The sequence below is a fragment of the Saccostrea cucullata genome, unplaced genomic scaffold (assembly GCF_032062105.1).
Source record: "Saccostrea cucullata isolate Sc308-1 unplaced genomic scaffold, CSIRO_AGI_Scuc_v1 ctg1343, whole genome shotgun sequence".
Lineage (NCBI taxonomy): Eukaryota > Metazoa > Mollusca > Bivalvia > Ostreida > Ostreidae > Saccostrea > Saccostrea cuccullata.
This window is the reverse complement of record NW_026940575.1, coordinates 29859-51159: the sequence shown is the minus strand read 5'-3', so window position 1 is coordinate 51159 and position 21301 is coordinate 29859. Positions and strand designations below refer to the sequence as shown.

Here is a 21301-nt window from a genome sequence, read left to right as displayed (position 1 = left end):
AAACAGCTTTATAAGAATTAATTCAGTTTATAAAAGGTCACGTTTTTTTGGCACATCTATATTCCGTTGATTTTCCACAGTAAGCCTTAACACTACTGCGGAGGGAACTTTCATTATCATTAATATGTAATATTACATATAATAGAATAGAATATTGGTATAATACCACCACAAAGCAACACCAGAAGCATCTGCCAACATTACAACTAAAAGTTGGTGATAATATCATTGAAAGCGTGCCATGTGTAAAAAATCTAAGGGCATTTTTCGATCAACACCTTACTATGGAGAAAACAGGTATCCTTGGTCGTCAAGACATGCTATTTCCGAATAAGCAATATTGGACGCATACGGCGCTTTCTTACAAAAGAAGCCTGCAAGACCATGGTGAATGCCGTTATCACTGCCAGACTGGACTATGGGAACTGCCTTCTATATGGAGTCTCAAAGGCCTTACTAGTCCAGAACACGGCAGCTCGTTTAGTTACAAGATCATCGAAACGGGAGCATATTACACCTATCCTAGCTGATCTTCATTGGCTACCCGTTTCTTTTCGTCCACAATATAAAATCTTGACATATTTCTACCAATCCTTACACGGGTTAGCTCCATCTTATATCAAAGCTCTTATAATGGAATACAAGCCTACATGTACCAGATCACTGCGATCTGAGTCAACATCACGGTTAGTTGTTCCTAAGATCAGGACGAAGACATATGGCGAACGTCGACTTGGTTGGGCAGCAGCATTTTTGTGGAACTACCTTCCTAATGACATAAAGCAGGCCTAGTCCCTGGATATTTACAAAAGACAATTAAAGTCACATTTTTATAGAATAGACCCTTTCACGATAACTGCGGTACTACTCTTTTGCAGGGCAAAATGATATAATTTGGCGAAATATGACGTAAAAGTAATTGTCTTATATACGTCATTTAATTATCTATCAACAAAAACTTCGCCAAACGTTATTATTTTGCCCTGCAGAAGAGTAGTACCGCAGTAATCGTGAAGGGGCTAATAGCTTTTTAATTATCAGGTGCTCTATTTTTAGCAGCAAATCATAAATCACAAATGATGCTCCTTTACTGAGATTTATTAATGGTGTAATTGTTTTTTGTGTGTAATTTTAGTGTTTTAATTAATGTTATAATTTCGAACACATATATGAGTATGTGTTAATATTTTATATAAGTTTTCATAGCTTTTAAATTATGTTTACTTGCGTTTTATTGTACAGCGCTTTAGAGTTAACTTATTAATATTTAGCGCTTTATAAATTCATATATTATTATTATTATTATTATTATAACTATGTACATAGTTCATTCATTTGGTATAATACTCAGGAGCGGAGGAGGAGATTTTTAAAGAATTTATGCATTTTCACTATATCATTAATAGAGTCCTGCCCTAACACCAGAACCTCCAACCCAGGGGCAATAAAATTCAGCATTTTGGAAGAGGCAGTCTTATTCAACATAACTATGTATTCGGTTTGTTTATTAAATACCCAGGAGCAAAGAAGATTTTCAAAGAAATTATGCATTTTCACTATAATCAACCACCCTCACCCAAAGTATCACCAACCCAGGGGCCATGAAATTCACAATTTGGGAGGAGACATTCTTTCTCATCATAACTATGTTCTTGGTTAGTTTGTTTAATACCCAGGAGCAGAGAAGAAGATTTTCAAAGAATTTATGTATTTACTGTATAATTAATAGAGCCCCTCCCTAACACCAGAACCCCTGACGCTGGGACCATGAAATTCACAATTTTTAAAAGAGGCAGCCTTAATCAACATAACTATGTATTTGGTTTGTTTATTAAATACTCAGGAGCAAAGTAGAAATTTTTTATAGAAATAATGCATTTTCACAATATAATCTATATAGCCCCGCCATAGCAACTAGGAATCCCTGACCCTGGGGCCGTGAAATTCATAATTTTGGAAGAGACAGCCTTATTCAACATAACTATGTGCTTATATGTAATAACGTGTCTAGCAGGACTATATTTATAGGGCGAAAAAGTACATGAACACGATGGAGGAACACAGAGTAACGCAAGATACCCAGCACAAACACGTGTCGATCGCCATTCCACGCTGATACCCGTAACATTAAAGCAGTCAGATATAATGTACGCGAAGAGTATTCCTTGGTGTTGATATCGAAAATGGCGTATGCCTATTTATTAGTCGTGTTCCGCTTTAACCCTGCTGGCTTAAATACACTGTAATAATGCAAACGCGTCATGTTAAGTCATAAATATAAGCACAAAAGTATATATTAATAGGCTTAATAATTATCTTCTCAGCATGATATAGGATAAAAGTTTTAAATTGATAATCATACTTTAAATTATTTTTTGGGGAGGGGGTTTGGGGGTGGGGGTGATATATTTAAACCCGTAAAAAGATCAAGAGATTTAAATCTTGTTTTTCATGGTATGGATATTTATGTATTTTCTTTATTTAATAGACTGCCAGACCCTATTGTAATTAAATATCTTAAATTAGAAATTTTCATCATTCATTGATAGAAATTTATTGTGATTGATTGATTGATTGTATACTGTTTAACGTCCCTCTCCAGAATATTTCACTGATATGGAGACGTCACCATTGCCGGTGAAGGGCTGCAAATTTAGGCCTATGCTCGGCACTTAAGGCCTTTGAGCAGGGAGGGATCTTTATCGTGCCACACCTGCTGTGACACGGGGCCTCGGTTTATACGGTCTCATCCGAAGGACCGCCCCATTTAGTCGCCTTTTACGACAAGCAAGGGGGTACTGAGGACCTATTCTAACCCGGATCCCCACGGGGTGAAATTTATTGTGTGTGATACCCAATAATTAATTACCTGTTGTTATGGCACTTTCTTCTCTCTGAGTATGGAATAGGCCAAATCGATCTAAAATTGAACTTAATTCACATAATTTGTTGTTTACCTTTAAGGGTACATACAAGTAGACACAGATTTGATGTTATAAATATACTTTTCTCAAATTTTCAAACTTACAAAATTTGTGTTAAAAAAAGAAATGTTACGACTTATATATTGCAATAGCATCTCTGAAACACAAGAAAATATAATACAAATCTTATTTCCAATCTTAAACATTAACAATAACAGAGCTCGTGCACTGTTCACAAAAAAGAGTTTATGTTTCACGGGTGTATTCAATTTGTATAACTTTGTACTGAGCACGGTCTGACGATAATAGTCATGTGTTTTGCTTTCGAATATATTTACTCTGAATTTTCTGTATTATCGTTTTAATATTTCTCTTTAATACACAACAAAATTGCTGAAAAAAGATGTTTTTTATATTTTCGTGTGAAAAGCTATTGAAATATATAAGTCGTGATATTATACAGAAAATACGATAAAATATTAACTTCAAATCTGCTTCTAGGTCTCTTTAAAGTATTATTTATCTGGAAAAAAAGATAAAAAGCTTTTTGCTTTTCAATCTCACAATTTACCATATATTGTATGGTTATTTATATATTTTGTTTATGCCTAAAATTTATTGATAAAGTCTTACTTAATAGTAACGTGTTTTTTTCAATTACAAGATATTGCATAAAATATAGAAATAAATAGATTAAAATACTGCGGTTTCCTTTTTACTTGTTAAACTTTTTCTGCAGCCCCAATTGTTCCTCTTATACAGAAAGTAAAGCGCTACAAGGAAGACGACTACAAGTAGTAGCACTATGATGATTCCGGCAATCAGTCCACCATCCCCATCTTGTGTTTCACCGGTACTGTCATTCAATGAATGATAATATAAGATGACAAAAACATTCTTATAATCAAAACACAATAAACATGTTTTCATATGGTGATGTGTACCTTTTGAAAGATGATGGTATTGTTCATTACACTGCTTTAGTAATGCTGTTATATACAGCTTAAATGCATACTTACTTTTCCAATGATATTGTATCTACAGTTGGCTCAGATCTACAAAAATATATCAGGAGTTAAAAGAATATTGTAAAGAATTTTATTGAATGTTCCTATACAGAAATCAATATTTTGATTTAAGCGAGAAATAAAAGTAAAAGTTTACATGGGAACCTAAAATCGTAGAAAGAGTCATAATACATGAACCCTAGGCCTATACACATCCTCTCTCCAACAAACACACACCTTCCTCAATCACACAAATATGCACCTTAACCCTCACAAACACACCATCTCACCCACATCCTCACAAATATATTTTCGCATTTTGTTTTAGCTCGACTGAACGAAAAGCTCAAGTGAGCTACGGATCAGCCGATGTCTGGCGTCCCTCCGTCTGTCAGTCTCTTATCAATTATTTTCGTTTAGTTTATAATATTTTGAACGAAAGACCGAACTCGCTTTTAAAGAACCCCGAGTAACCACAATTTATTTGTCCAAATACATTTGCTTCCAAATTCATTTGATTTCCTGTCATATTTTCCTTGACTACCCCTCTTTGGAAAATTTCTAGATGGCATTTTTGCTACATAGTAAGATACAAGCACCCTTTCCCAATTACATAAATTATATTAGTTTTACCACACTTTTTGATCTGCACGTACGATCTAGTTGTTTTTGTGATGGATTGGTATTTCATATAGGCAAATAATTTAGTACACAGGGGTGCAATGGAGAATTTAGCATCCCCTGCCAACCTGTGACGCCCGTCGTGTACTCCTAGTTATGATCGGGAAATAACGGAAAAATCCGTCGTCAATTTAGTGTAAAAATAATATTTTTATTGACTTAGAATCGGTATGAAAAACGTCAGTCACCATTTGACTCAATGATAAAAAATAAATGTATTTGCGGACAAGGTCATTGTATAGACCATAGCACTTACGAAATAATGACTTTAAACAAAACTATTGATATTCTTGCTTCATCAACTTATTTGTCAATAATTTACCCCATTTTAGAAATTGTCCATATGTAGAGTATGCTTTTGTGTATCGAATCAATTGAGATAATTATATATATGAATGACAATAAATAAGCGAAGTAAGCGACGATTGTAAAGTTCAAGTCATCAATATCATAGAACTTTGTTGTTATCTGCATAAAGTTATATTTAGTTGATTGATTGATTGTTGTTTAACGTCCCTTTCGAGAATTTTTCACTCATGTAGAGAAGTCAACACATACCAATGAAGGGCTATAATTTTTTAACCTTTACTCGGCACTAAGGGCCATTAAGTAGTAAGGGTTCTTTATCGTGTCATCGTCTGCCGTGACACGGGACCTCGGTTTTTAAGGTCTCATTCGAAAGACCCGCAAATTTCGCTTCAAGTGCCGAGTGTATGGCTTAGGAATAGTAGCTACCCATATTTTATCGACTTAGGTCAGTCGCGGCCGAGATTCGAGCTAATGACCTCCCGATCACAGAGCGAGCGCTCTTCCGTTAGAGCTGTCGTATACGGTCAACGTATAACAAAACAAGGTTTTGATTTTTAGGAGCGATAGGTATATCCGTTATTGGTTTTATTTCGCTTTTTGCATAGAAATATCTATTTAAGCCTTTAAATCACTTGCGTAAAACCTTATTGCATATCTACAGGACAGAACTAACCATCTACCACAAGATGATTAGGATACCGTGTAAAATGTAAGAGGAGTTAAAGGAAGGAGAGTGTGACAGACGGTCGGACAGAACAGGATAACAACAATATACACGAATAATCTTTAGAACTGAGGGTATTTATAAATAGATTTTTATGGACTGATCATGTTATCGACGTCATCCAGTTATTATAGCGTTTTCCTCCAAATATATGTTGAAAATAGTAATGTATAATAAAACTGTTCAGTATCAGGTAATACACCCTTCTATCAATTAAAGGAGGTTAGAATATGCATGTATCTCCCGAGGCACAGATCATTGTATATTATTAACCACAGCATTTCACCTGCCTTTTGTTTCCAGAGAAATCTTCGTAACAAACTGGCCCTGCAATAGAGTAAAGGTGCAAGTAATTCTGCAACAAAAACCAGCACCAAATATACAATAATAGTTTACATGTAAATTGTTGGAAGCAATAGAACTTACATTTATAAAGTTCTCCGGGGTTGTAGGGCTTGTCTGGACATCTTTCTGATACATTACACGGCACTGATTGCAAATTGTGTGTGTGTGAATGGAGAACTGCACACGTATCTGGTAAATGAATTATTACAATTTGTTTAGTAATTGAAACAAATCTATTATTAATAATTAGATCAATATATATTAGATCATTATATTCTATTCGTTTAAGAGAACTTGGAAAACGCATATTATCCCTTTCCCTTTCAGTAACTGAAGATGTAAGAGTGCCAAAGCAAAACCACGATAGTTCCATTTAAACTGAGCATAGTTGAATTTAGTTTAGGCTTCTATCTTGCGAACAAATAGAGAGAGATGGCCAATTCCAATTTTAACAATTGAAAAGTGGTGTGAATGAGTGTAGATATTGTAATCGTGACATTCATTTTTTTTTTCTTGAGCAGCATTGTCTTAAGAATTACTCTTTGTCAATGATCATAAAGTCCTAATGTTTACTATATTTCTATGACTGCTATTTTTTTATTAGTACGTAAATCTTCACGACTGCATTTCATTTCCGACATTTTGTTTGGTTTTCATTTCCGACAAGTTTCAGATAGTACCTTTAGTAACAAATTTACAGACTCTACCGGAAAAAAATCAAAGGAATAAATCATAAATAAATCACTGAAATACATTTCTGGGTTTTTTTAAAATATATCAATGAAGCGACTAAGAAAATGGAAAATGCAGGCAACGTTATGGCACGCCAAATTCACAAAAATGAGCTAAACATAGTTTCACAGTTAATAAACTAGGTTTATCGATTGTAAACTATAGTTTACGGACTGTAAACTATAGTTAACAACGTTAATCTATATTTTACATCTGTAAACCATAGTTAACGCGATAATCTATGTTTCACAACCGTAAACTATACTTAACACCGAAAACAATCATTTGCGATTGCAAAACATAGATTATCTGATAAATACAGTTTCACAATTTGTAAACTATAGTTTACAAACCGTTAACTATAGTTACTAATCTGATAAATATAGTTTCACGATTTGTGAAACTATGTTTAACAACTCTTAACTATAGTTTACGATTGTAAACTATAGTTTACAATCGTGAATCTATGTTTATCAACAAAATCTATTGTTAACGCTTATTACAGACAGATAAACTTAAAAACTTAACAACCGTTAAATATAGTTTTACAGATGAAAACTACACTTAACGAATCGTAAACTATAGTTTACGGTTTGTAAACTATAGTTTACAGTCGATAAACCTAGTTTATCAATTGTGAAACTAGTTTTAGCTCATTTTTGTGAATTTGGCGTGCCATACAACGTCCTACATTCGAACGATTGACTCAGTCTTTACTCTGCCCAGATGTTAAGGGTTTGCTATTGTGTGCAACCAAGTGAGACTCACTGAAAATAAAAACCTTAATATCTTTAAAAATAAGCCTTGCCAACACTTGAAAACTGTTCCATTTCATCTTTATAATGAAAACGATCTTTGGGTATATGGAACTACATTGACACTTGCAGTAGTTTGCAGCTACGAAGTGCACAATACACCTGCAGGACTGCGCAGCCACAGGTTTAAGCAGTGCATTAAAAAATCCAAAAAAAATATGAAATAGTTAAATAAACAAAGTAGCTACAACTATTTGAGAAGAACCATTCTTTTACATGAAAACTGACTGCAACAGGTTCAATTCTTTAAATGCATACTTGTCAGTTCAACAAGAAAATGTTAGCCATGAAAGTAGTGCCAACCACAAGGCAATGTGTTAAAAATAGAATTAAAGAGACTCACTGTTGTTCTATAAATAGCACTTTATATGAAAGCCCAAATTTATCTAAAGGATTACTCTATGGTGTGTACAAAACGGAAATTAATGTTAAACAATTAATTTTCTCCTTTAAAAAATATGCTAAATAAGAGATTAAAAATCTGTTTAGTAATGAAAGTGTGCAATTTAAATGACACTTGGCCCACAATGTTTACTTGATTGATTATTGTTTTTTTTTACGCCGAGTCGGCAATATTTCAGCCATATTTCGGCGGCAACATTTACTTGAGTCATATTTGTGTTCTTCAGATTTTGCTCGTTAAAGGACCATTTTTTACTACACATTCCCATGCAAGACTTTGATACCCTATTTTAGGGTTTAATTTTCATGGATGACAGATGAACAGAGTTAACAGACACCAGAGACCCTTTGATAGAAAAGCTCCATAGAGCCTTTTGCTAAGATGACTTAAGATATTAAAATGTCTTTGATTATTGTAAAAAAAAAAAGTCACAAATAAGAACAAAACAAAAGGATGATATATGAACTTTTTAAAAATTCTTTATCACTTCCAGAATACTATATTTCTTTTAACATGTTAACCAGCATATACAAGTTTGACTAATTTTTTTTTAAGTTTCTTTACAGATATAATTAATTAAGGTATAATTTTAAAAATAAACTTCAATCTTAACAATATAACTGCAGTATGGGGGTATCTGGGACCTGTGTTCTAAGCACTGGTTTCAAAAGACTGAATTGAAAACATTTTGTGCATTTGATGCACTGAACAAGAACACATATAAATTAGGTAAAAAATTTAATTACAATACCCTTTACCAAGATCCCAAAATGTTCTTTATTGGAAACTTGCGGAAAGTTCATATATGTATTTTTATACCCCCCCGCTTGAAAAGCGGGAGGGTATATAGTAATCGTTAATTCCGTCCGTCCGTCCGTCCGTCCGTCCGTCCGTCCGTCTGTTACGCATTGGGGTACCCATCTCTTATCCGCAACTCCTCTCATACCACTGAAGGAAATTTGATGAAACTTTCACAGAATCTTTGTTACATATTGCCATTGTGCACCTCCTATTTTACTTTTTGATCCGACACATATTTTGGTTTTCACGGCCACAGCAAAACATGGACTTTGTCATTTTAACTATATGGAGGCGGGTGGTATCATTATACCCCCCGCTTGAAAAGCGGGAGGGTATATAGTAATCGGTATTTCCGTCCGTCTGTACGTCTGTCCGTCCGTCCGTCTGTTACGCTTTGGGGTACCCATCTCTTATCCGCAACTCCTCCCATACCACTGAAGGAAATTTAATGAAACTTTCACAGAATCTTTATTACATATTGCCATTGTGCACCTCCTATTTTACTTTTTGATCTGACATATATTTTGGATTTTTCAGAGCAAAACATGGACACTGCCATTATATTCATATGGGAGGCGGGGGGTATCATTTAGTGAGCTCATTGCTCACAGTACCTCTAGTTGTTTATTGCCATCATATACTAGTATTCTTTTTCAATGATGTTCGGAAAGTTCAACACATGTGTAAATACTACCATGAAATCAGAAATAACTTTCAAGTCACATTGTAATAAACTACATAAGAGTGATCTTCATATGTTTCTGATATTTTCTCCAACACTGTTTTCCAAAAGATTGAGACAAACCAAGATGGACAAAACCTCTGTCATTAGAATCATTTCCTCTTTAACTTTGAAATCTGTAAAATAATATAACATAACATTAAAAAAAAACAATATAGTATCACTATCAAAGAAGAAAATTGAATTGAATGATAAATATTTACATCATGACTAGGAAAAAAGCATTAAAAGATAGACAAGTAAATTTCAGGGCCAAAGGTTACACATCCCTTAGCAATTATGGTAACGTAAATACCGGCCAAAACTGTTTGTTGCATTGAATATACATGTGTTTCTCATTTTAATTTACAATTGTGTAGATCACAGTAGTTTAATCCATATACTACAGATAAATGATTCTAATTTGTATACAAAGAGGTCAACCATAAATAAGATCAAAGTAAACTCAACTGGTGGTCATGTCATTCTTCTTTGGGAAGTAAATGAGACAAGCATATAAGATCATGTTCTTAAATGAGGCAAACAAGTTTCAGTACAAAATCTTAAGGTTAAATGACAAGGTCAGGATTAGATAGCAGAATTTTAAAAACCTGATATAATGACCTGTGTTAGTAAGCTACAAGATGATGATCATGATGATCAGAAACAGTCCCTCCCAAAAGAGATTGAAGACTTTTATTACTTAAAAATAACCTCTGATGTGACCTTAATTTCTTCATACAGACTGTTTACCTAACATTTGTTGTTTATTGTTAAGGTCAATGCAATATACATGTACATTGATTTATAACATGATGTTATAGGCCTGTAACGTAAGGCTTGATTATTACTTTATATGCCAAAGCAGCCATTGGTACAGTACAAGGAACTAATTTTGTTACATAAATCAGCACCTGCATCAGTGTAATTAGCATCAGCTTTGATTCAGCAACCAGCTAGCATCAGGATAAGCATTTTCAAAAACAGCTAGCTGCTAAGCATTGCCAATATCAGCGTCAGCAAGCAAAGAAAACCTTTAAATCAGCATCAATGCTGAAACAAAGTTAGTTCCCTAAGAGAGCTGTAAGCAGACTCTGACCATGGCTTGAGACAATTTGATGGACACATATACAACATTCATTTAATTAAACAACATCTTTCTTTTCATCCAACTGCATATACATTTCTCATCATAAAAATTGTACATTCTTTCATTCTGTAGACATAGAAGAACATCTGAATTCAGCTCACTATGATATAACACCTAGTACATTATACTGTGTTAAGGAGGCTCATTACACCACTTTTTGATGACGTACTACACAAAAAAATAAACCTCCATTGTGTCGACCGGTTTTCTCTGGGGACGATTTGTACAGGTACCTCTATAAAATGACCCGACCTTTAAAACGCTTTAAAAATAGATGAAACATGCGGTGTTGTAAACAGTGAAAACAAAGTAACGGATTCAGTATGCATACACCAAGAAGAATTGCTTTTAAGCAGAAACAAAAGAAAACAACAGTCAAACCTTCGCCAAACAAGTAATGTCAATTTCATAGCGATGCATGCAGTGAGCTCTATCAATCAATGACATGTTTGTATGGAGGAAATTCGAGTTAAACCTACAACCTTGTTGAAATTAAAATTTTATTTACTTGCACTATTTACTGTGTTGGTGTTAATTTATATATTTGCTTTATTGATTTAAATGTATACTCTGGCAATTTAAAGCTTTGTTCTGAATTTTAGGTGTAATGTCAAACGTTCCTTAGTGTTTTGAGTCTTGGGTAATTGGGAAAGATAACTCTTGAAAGTGGACTTTTTATACCAAATATTTTTTAAACTGGATTTTTCATTTCGTTTAAACATTCTTCATTCAATTTGACACATGTAATTCATTGAAATACATTCCTTGTCTCTTTAGAACTCATTTTCTTAATGTTTTATGCATAGATTAAAAAGATAATGACATTAATTGTTTTTTAGGATAAAATTATTTTTTCTAATAAAATTATTATTAGGTATTATGAGATATTTTCACTGTGTGTACTTGTCTTAAGAAGATGCCCATCACTTGACACTGAAAGTTCTGAAATTCTGTTAATAATAAACTTGAAATGAAACATTTAACTAAAATTAGACAAAAACTAAAAAATTCTATAAAAAATATTTATGATATCAATACCCCCATCTGGATATTTGACACCTACATTATAAGTGGTGCTGTATTGAAATCTAAAATAAACTGTGGATGTAATGAGCCACCTTAAACCCTTATATTAAAGTTACAGAATCATTTCGTTGTGATATAAAACTCATCTCATACCTTATTATAGAACACCTACAAGGGAGGTTCTTGGGAGGACTCCAACACAGGCATCACAAGAAGTACAGAAATTGGCAGTCCAGAGAAAATATCTGAGCAATGTTCTTTTTAGTGAAACAAAGCATTCTGTAAACATGGTAAACAGAGTAACAATAAATTTTATAAAAAAGTTCAAAGGAAATTCTTTTAATTAAGTCTAGCTATTAAATAATATTAATATTTATTGAAGGGTGTCAGTGTTTTGACTGAATGCCAATGGTATTTATTTACTGAAAGTGCATCCCAAAAAGTTTTGTCACTGAGGTCTTAAAAGAAGATAGTTTTGCTTCAATATCTTGAACGTCATTCGGAAAGGGATGCTTACTACTCTGTGGCACCTGATCCCACCTCTGATGGTTTTAGAGGTCCCTGTTTGCTCTGCTTGAATTTTTTATTATTTCAATGGACTTTTGAATTTGATTACTGTTTGTTATCTTAAAATTCATATTTCCTTGAAAGTTTTTTCCCATTTTTTTTCTTGACACATTTTAACCTCAGTGTGTCAATTTCTATCAGATTTATAAAATTAAAAACTAGTTCCATCATGTTAGAAATAACAAGTTTTGCCTGTACCATTATAATGTAGATCCCCAACGAAAAAAAATAATAATAACCTTAGAGATATTAAGTGGTGGCTACACATACATTCAGTATTATTTTTCAATATGAAAATATATTTGTTCAATTTTGCTGCTTTTTTCATTTGAGGAATAATTTATATATCATTGATTTAAATTACTCTTCCCAAATGACAACTTCATATACTAGCTGCACTAATCTGCAAATCAGATTGAGTATGGTCCAAAATGACTTGTATATTTATACTAATATAGTACAATCTTGTGTGAATATCATTATTTAAAACATTTTTGTGACGTCATCTTTTGTTAAACCTGGTTCAATAAATTTGTTATTGTCCTGCACCCCGTCCAATAAGTTACCTGTAGGTGTCCAATAAGATTCAACTTATTGGACAGGTACAGGTAACGTTAAAATGAGAACAAAGGGCGAGGCAAATAAGTAAACAGCACTTAAAAGGCAGTGACAAATCAAACAATTTTTAAAATATGAACAATGTAGGAAAATAGTAGCGTTAAATGTCAATATTTAAAAAAAAATCCTATTGAAAATGGCACAAATAATCCAGTGAATTGAATGTCTCAGATTTATTATTGTAGAATACATCAGTGGCTCCGATAAGAAATTTCCTAAATTTACCGTTCATAGCTATATAATAGATTCATTTCACAATGATTGATCCACGGAACATATATAGAATCCAATGGACACAAAAGATGAATGAGAAGCATGTGTTTTCTTACACACAACATTGGGCTTTTTGTTTATTGAAAAATCCATTTTCCGCATTTAGCACATAATTCCAATGGAATCTGTAATTTCGTCCGGTGATTTATGACCATTTGTCCACCTAGTCCTGCGTCGTTTAAGCGAGTATCTGTCGTTGTTTTAAGGAGTGGCTGGAGTAAAATCCTTCCGAGTTCGAATTCTGCACACAAAAAGAAAGTGTTGCATTTTTAAAAAATACACCAGAAATGATCTCCCAATTTCATAGAAAATACTTAAAGAGTTGTTTGAGTTAAATCCTTCAAATATTGTTTTTACAAAAATTACCTGGTAACGGGAAACTGTTTCTTGCAAATTCCGAAACATGAAAATATATATCCAGATTTCACAGTGAATACTTGAACCGAGGCATCTTGGTGTAATAGATAAATGGCATCGTCAAAACACCCAATTCTGAAGGGATTTTTTTCAAAATTAAAATGTACGTCGTCATCAGTGGTCGTTGCGTTGTATAATGAATAAATTGTAAATGATTTAGAAGAACTGACTTTTACGCATGCGTAGTAGATATAAAAAATGTCGCAATGCGGATAAATAAGACTAAACAAAGTTAATGTTCATATTTGTCGTTAAAACATTTTTGTGACGTCATCTTTTGTTAAACCTGGTTCAATAAATTTGTTATTGTCCTGCACCCCGTCCAATAAGTTACCTGTAGGTGTCCAATAAGATCCAACTTATTGGACAGGTACAGGTAACGTTAAAATGAGAACAAAGGACGAGGCAAATAAGTAAACACCACGTAAAAGGCAATGACAAATCAAACAATTTAATATGAACAATGTAGGAAATTAGTAGCGTTAAATGTTAATATTTCACAAAAAATCCTATTGAAAATGGCACAAATAATCCAGTGAATTGAATGTCTCAGATTCATTATTGTAAACGCATCCGTGGCTCCGATCATAAATTTCCTAAATTCACCGTTCATTTCTATATAATAGAGATTAATTTCACAATGATTGATCCACGAAACATATATAGAATCCAATGGACACAAAAGATGAATGAGAAGCATGTGTTTTCTTACACACAACCTTGGGTTTTTTGTTTATATATCCAAATATCCATTTCTCCGCATTTAGCACAAAATTTAGCTCGCGAAATTCCAACGGAATCTGTAATTTCGTCCGGTGATTTATGACCATTTGTCCACCTAGTCCTGTGTCGTTTAAGCGAGTATCTGTCGTTTTAAGGAGTGGCTGGAGTAAAATCCTTCCGAGTTCGAAACCTGCTCACAAAATAGAATTGCATTTTTAAGAAATACATCAGGAATAATCTCCCAATTTCATAGAAAATGCTTTAATAAACAGTTGTTTGAGTAAAATCCTTCAAATCCTATTGCTTTACAAAAATTACCTTTTAACAGGAACTGTTTCTTGCAGATTTCAAAACATAAGAATATATATCCGGATTTCACAGTAAAAACCTGAACTGAGGCATCTTGGTGTAATCAATAAATGGCATCGTCAAAACACCCGATTCTGAAGGTCTTTTTTTCGAAATTAAAATGTACGTCTTCATCCGTGGTCGTTGCGTAGTAAAATGAATAAATTGTAAAGAATTTAGAAGAACTGACTTTTACGCATGCGTAGTATATATAAACCAGAAGTCTCTGTCGAGACTGAAGCTCTACTGGTTTGTACTTATAGCAAAGGAAGAGAAAAGTACTTAAGCGGTTGGAAATTGAAACTTTTCAACAGCAATAAATAGTATAATGATCCTTGATTAAGTCTCTTTATGTTCTTAGTGCAGTCTACTTGCATGCCACATTTATACTATAATCAGACTAAAATTGTATTTGGAGTAGCATTTTGAAAGAATCTCACCGAAATTTCTATTTTTAGTAACCACGGCAACACCGTTCATCGAAATCAATAACCGATACACAGAATTATGTATCTTATTGTAGTCTACTTGTGTGCCAAGTTATATTGAAATCAGACTAAAACTGTAGAAGGAGTAGCATTTTGAAAGAATTTCACCGAAATTTCTATTTTTAGTAACCACGGCAACACTGTTCATTGAAATCAAAAACCGATAAATAGAATTATGTATCTTATTGTAGTCTACTTGTGTGCCAAGTTATATTGAAATCAGACTAAAACTGTAGAAGGAGTAGCATTTTGAAAGAATTTCAAAGAAATTTCTATTTTTAGTAACCACGGCAACACCGTTCATCGAAATCAAAAACTGATACACAGAATTATGTATCTTATTGTAGTCTACTTGTGTGCCAAGTTCTCTTGAAATCAGACTAATACTGGAGAAGGAGTAGCATTTTGAAAGAATTTCACAGAAATTTCTATTTTTAGTAACCACGGCAATACCGTTCATTGAAATCAAAAACCGATACACAGAATTATGTATCTTATTGTAGTCTACTTGTGTGCCAAGTTATATTGAAATCAGACTAAAACTGTAGAAGGAGTAGCATTTTGAAAGAATTTCACAGAAATTTCTATTTTTAGTAACCACGGCAACAGCATTCATTGAAATCAAAAACCGATATAGAGAATTGTGTATCTTCGTGTAGTCTACTTGTGTGCCAAGTTATATTGAAATCAGACCAAAACTGTAGGAGGGGTAGCATTTTGAAAAATTGTTTACAGACAGACAGACAGACGGACAGACAGACAGACAGACAGACAGACAGACGGACGGACGACGGACGCATTACTATCGCATAAGCTCTTCTGGTCTCTGACCAGTAGAGCTAAAAATGTCGCAATGCGGATAAATAAGACTAAACAAAGTTAATTTTCATATTTATCGATATAAAACACCTCTCGATGATTCCTACTATTAATAAAGACAGAAGAAAAACCAAAACTGGTTTTCTTTGGCCTAACTTGATGAATAGTGCCAGGTAGTCATCCAAGCAGAACGAGACCTTACCTGTGACTGTCCAATAAGTTAACAATGGAAGTGTTCGACAATGGTGAAATGTTTTAAGTAAGTTATAAGCCTCAAACTGACCATTATGTCAGATATTAAACTCTCCTCGGCGCTAACGCGCCTCGGGTCGTCTAATATCTGACATAATGGACAGTTTTCGGCTTATAACCATTACATATAAAACACCTCTCGATGATTCCTACTATTAATAAAGACAGAAGAAAAACCAAAACTGGTTTTCTTTGGCCTAACTTGATGAACAGTGCCAGGTAATCATCCAAGCAGAACGAGACCTTACCTGTGTCTGTCCAATAAGTTAACAATGGAAGTGTTCGACAGTGGTGAAATGTTTTAAGTAAGTTATAAGCCTCAAACTGACCATTATGTCAGATATTAGACTCTCCTCGGCGCTAACGCGCCTCGGGTCGTCTAATATCTGACATAATCTACGCAAAGCGAATATAGTTCTTAATTTTCGTGTTTAAAATTATTTGACATCGCACTCCACCTGTAAGATTAATATACTTATTTAACAAAAAGTATTTTATAACCTTACCTGCTAAAGGAATAACAGGCGTTAACTTCAATCGGAACTGCTAAAACTGGGCGCGTATTAATTGATCAGGTCCATTGTAAAATCCAAGAAGGAGCATTTTATGATACGAAATAAACATCTATGTAACTTTTATAAAAACACAATATTAAATATACCGATCGATACTTTCAACACATGGACATGTTTTAAGAGATACCTCTTTATAATTTCTTTGTGTAATGGGGGCACTAGAGACAACAGATAATAGAAATGTTCGATAGTTTTCAATACCGGAATCATGGGAATGGCAACCCACCGATTTCGCATGGCAGACATGCCTAGGTGGTGAAAAACATACAATTATAGAAAAAATACGCATAAAATTGCAAGGAACAAAACAAATAGTTGTACCCATGACGTTCAACTACCTGTACATATACAACAAATGTCATGTTACTGTTTTATTAGACCTGCAGCTGTGCAGTCCTGCAAGTGTATTATGCACATTGCTGCTGCAAGACATTGCAAGTGACAACCAGTTTGAATACATTTCAAGACAGCTTTGCTATAGAAGGTGTTGTGGGTCAGTTTTTATGAAAAAGGCAAGAAGTATTTATTAAAATATTGAGATTTTTATTTTATACGAGTTTCACTTGACTGAACACAAAAGCAAACCCTTAAGCAGAATAACAAAAAAAAAAAAAGAATTGTGGTTCCTCGCTTTCGGTGTTTTTGTGGGTGGGATGTCATTTTTATGACATATTGTGTCAAATCAGAACGCCCTATCATACGTCATTTTGAAATTATCAGCGAAGTTCATTTTTTTAAAATAAGGTCAATCGAGAAGATCAAGGTGAAGGGTAAAGTAATAATGACATGTTTGGAAATATCTTGTCACGGGTTATGCAGATGTCAAAAAATATGAGAGAACTCTATCTCTTCTCAATCAAAAATCATAAGGAACAAGATGTGTTTGTGAAACACTGATGCCCCCGTATGGCAAAATAGCGAAGATTAAACTTTTCTTAAATGCAAATTAAATATATATTGGTACCCAAAGTAAAGCATAAGTAATACGATTGTGAAATGTGAAAGCCCTATACACTGTAGTAGCACCATTCTGTTCAAAAGTTATGGCCGTGGAAAAATTTATGAAAGGAAGTCCAAACTCAGAGGCTAAAAGGTAAAAGTTTTTGATTTCTTAAGAAAGGTCTTGCAACAAGTAAAATTACATATATGAAGTATAAAAGCAGTAGACCTAACCGTTCTAAAGATATGGTCAAATTTAAAGTTTTTAAAAGTAGGCTAGACTCCAAGGTCAAAGAGTGAAAGTTCTTGGTATCCAATAAAAGGCCTTGTCAAATGAATTAAATATGTGTTGCATGAAAGCCCCAGTTCAAAAGTAATGGACAAGGTTAAAGTTTTTTTCATAAGCACGTAAATCTCCAAGGTCAAATGATCAAAGTTGTTGGTATCCAGTCAAAGATCTTGCCAAAGAGAATACGTATATAAAATATGAAACTCGTAGTATCTACCGTTCAAAAGTTACGGCCAAGGTTAAAGTTTTTAAAAAGTAGGTCAAACTTCAAGGTCAAAGCAGTCAAATTTCTTAATATTCGATGCATAATCTTGTCACATGGATTAAATATGTGAAGCATGAAAGCATTGGTCCTTCCTGTTCAAAAGTTATGGCCAAGGTTAAAGCATTTTTCAATAAACCGTCTTGTCATAAAGAATATGTTTGAAATATGAAAGCCCTAGCCCTAACCGTTCAAAAGTTGTGACAAAGGTTAGAGTTTATTTTAAAATAAGGTAAAACTCCAAGATCAAGGTCAAAGGGTCAAAGTTCTTGATATTCACTGAAAAGTCTTGCCACAAGAATTAAATATCTGCAGCATAAAAAGCCCTAGACATAACTCTTCAAAGGTTATGGTCAAGGTTAAAGTTTTCTCATAAGTACTTAAAAATCTCCAAGGTCAAAAGGTCAAAGTTTTGGTATCCATGAAAGGTCTTGCCACAAAAAATACATATATAAAATTTGAAAGTTATCTACCGTTCAAAAATTACGGCCAAAGTAAAAGTTTCGAATTTTTTTGCAAATGTGGGTCAAACTCCAAGGCCAAAAGGTAACCAAAGAAAGGTCTTGTCACAAAAAAATATGTGAAATATGAAAGTCATATCTCCACTAAATCATAAGTGAGAGTTTTTGTGACGGACGGACAGACTGACCAACTGACAGACGGACAGACGAATGAGATTTAATGTAACCACGCTTTTACGAAAGCGGAGGACAACAGTTAAAGTTCTGTGTAGAGCAGTATAATATGTGCGTTATCAACCGCAGTATAAACTCGATTAGAGTAGATCAAGTGCCTTGGACAGAAGTTTGGTGCTGTCACTGACATTTAATTTAGTGCATATTAAATGTGGCGAAAAAGTTGTATGCTCATAGAACACGTTTACATGTACCTAGACTTAATGCTACATGTACATGTATGCATATACGTATTATCGTATATTTAATAGATGGATTTTTATATTTTTAATCAGTATTTTGGAATAAGATCTTTTAATTTCCATTTTCACTCTTTTGGAAAACATTAAATTGCCGCACAGGTAAATTCCGGTGTTGAAAACAAAATAATGTCGGAAATGAAGTAAAATAATGTCGGGAATGAAATTAAAATAATGTCGGAAACGCTATGCAAATTTTTCCGGATATGAAATAGAGCGATTTTTTTTCAGGTCTGGACTATTTCCAAATAAAGAAGTCAAGAGCGATAACCGAGAATTGCTATAAATACACACAATAAACAAGGTGCTAGTCCTTCGATCTGACCAATTGAAGATCTATAACAGCATGTAAACAAACCCATGATAACATAAATAAAACACATGGTTTCAAAGTTTTTTGCTCAAAAGATTTTTTTAGAACAAACTTTTTAAAAAAAACCTTTTTGCACATTTAGGAATAGATCTATTATGATATTTATGGCAATTCTACCGTGGACAATCACGACTTGAAAGCTTAGAATATGATTTCTCGTAAGTGGGATTAAAAATCTGTCATTAGAAGGTAGCAATCGCAAAAGTTTAACTTACGTTAAAAATCTTATAAAAATACGGAAAATTTTCCGTTTTTAGAGCCTGACATAAAATCTTATCGAATGGATAACAGTCTTTATTTTTTGAGTGTTTATAACAAAATCGTCCATGCAGTTTCTGGTATGCGTAATGAGACATTGGGATAAAAGGCATTCATGTATAATGAATTAATTATTATTCGGCACTCAAGTTTTCATCTTTCTTCTAAATATTTTTTGTTTGAAATCTTTATGGGGGAAAAAAGCACGTGTTATCTTTTTGTTCTTTTGAGATGTTTTTGAGTTTGTAAAATGCTGTTTTCTAATTGGACAGAAAAGTAATTTAATTGTATGTACAGGATCTATATTTAAAGCAACTTTCAATTGTTGTTCTTCATTTCCATATTTGGAAATCGTCAAGACCTGGGTTTTTTTTTCAACTTGTACAAATTCTTGTGTCAACCAAGTAATATCGATAACCTACCACCATTTTAGATAACGTAAGTCAAACCTTTCTAGGTCTTGAGTGAAATAAATACAATCATGTGTTTTAGTGACAATGTAATTTATCTTTTTACTATACATTTGCTTACTTTTACTTACTGGCAGATTGTAGTCCATATCTAGTACATATTTCCCCGAAGCGACCAACACTGTTTTCTATCGCTGCACATAAGTAGTCGGTCGTGTCTCCCTGACAATTTTTCTTGTCCGATGCAATTCTCCAAGCATCTGCATTTTTTGGACAATCAGACACTTCCTGAAAGTCTTGTGCAGCCTCGAGAAAACAAAGTAATACAAAAAGGGTTGCAAAATGAAAAAGTAAAGACACCATTTCATCTGAAACGCTGGGTCAAAATTATATATTATGAAAGCAATTTAAACAACTTTCGGTTCCTATTCAGAAAACTGGTAAATCCAAGTTCGCACACAACGGAAGCCCAATAGTGCAAACAAAAAATAAATAAAGAAAAACGCAATTGTTGAATAAACGTCTGTTGTTATGGAGTACTGATACTTTGTCTTGTGATGTGAACTGTTTTATATAATCAACAGTTCATAGATTCATTAATTAATCTATAAGATTTAATTAATTAACATTTCAATTTGTTTATGTTACTTGCCAATATTATTTACTTTACTATGTTATTATTATGACAATTATATACTAACTGTATAAACTTTACTAACACCAGGAGAAGAACTTGTAAGTTGTAAGAACTTGATTCTGATCCATTTGTGTTAAACAATAAAATATGTTCAAATCAAATCAATGAAAAGGGGGAGTTTCTATCAAATACAGTAGTATGACATGAATGAGTTCGCAAAATGTCGTCGTGGTCACAGCTTCCGATCTCGCTTCGATTTTCTGTTATGTATTTCTGCGTCGATAATTTAACATTCGCGATCCAATTTTATCCAAAATAAATAATTTTAATTCCTTTTAATCGTATCTCATGATTTTTTGGGTTATTCCCCTTTGGTAAACAAATTTATCGTCTGCCTGGAAACATGCCTTCTCACGGAAAAGAAATGACACCCGATCAGAAAGAAATCATAATTAATTTATCTTCTGCGGGTAATTCAAGC

General features: G+C 33.5%; 2 protein-coding genes across 2 annotated transcripts; one reads left to right on the top strand and one right to left on the bottom strand.

Moving 5' to 3' along the window:
- The first annotated feature begins 384 nt into the window (after positions 1-384).
- On the top strand, positions 385-792 carry LOC134255636 (uncharacterized). Its single transcript, XM_062738155.1, has one exon. The coding sequence runs from the start codon at positions 385-387 to the stop codon at positions 790-792; it is 408 nt and encodes a 135-aa protein (XP_062594139.1).
- A 5096-nt stretch (positions 793-5888) lies between these two features.
- LOC134255638 (uncharacterized) lies at positions 5889-20611 on the bottom strand. Its single transcript, XM_062738161.1, has 3 exons — positions 20315-20611; positions 6072-6179; positions 5889-5972 (listed from the first exon to the last, which is right to left on the bottom strand). Exons 1-3 carry the CDS (start codon positions 20544-20546, stop codon positions 5914-5916), a joined length of 399 nt encoding a protein of 132 aa, XP_062594145.1. The 5' UTR covers positions 20547-20611; the 3' UTR covers positions 5889-5913.
- Positions 20612-21301: the final 690 nt, after the last annotated feature.

Excerpts from the sequence above, each read along its gene's own strand:
- LOC134255636 (XM_062738155.1), top strand. The coding sequence starts at position 385 with ATGGTGAATGCCGTTATCACTGCCAGACTGGACTATGGGAACTGCCTT.
- LOC134255638 (XM_062738161.1), bottom strand. The coding sequence starts at position 20,546 with ATGGTGTCTTTACTTTTTCATTTTGCAACCCTTTTTGTATTACTTTGT. Across the intron at positions 6,180-20,314 it reads ATATGGACTACAATCTGCCA|ATACGTGTGCAGTTCTCCAT; the intron begins GTAAGTAAAAGT and ends TTCATTTACCAG. Across the intron at positions 5,973-6,071 it reads CCCCGGAGAACTTTATAAAT|GGCCAGTTTGTTACGAAGAT; the intron begins GTAAGTTCTATT and ends ACTCTATTGCAG.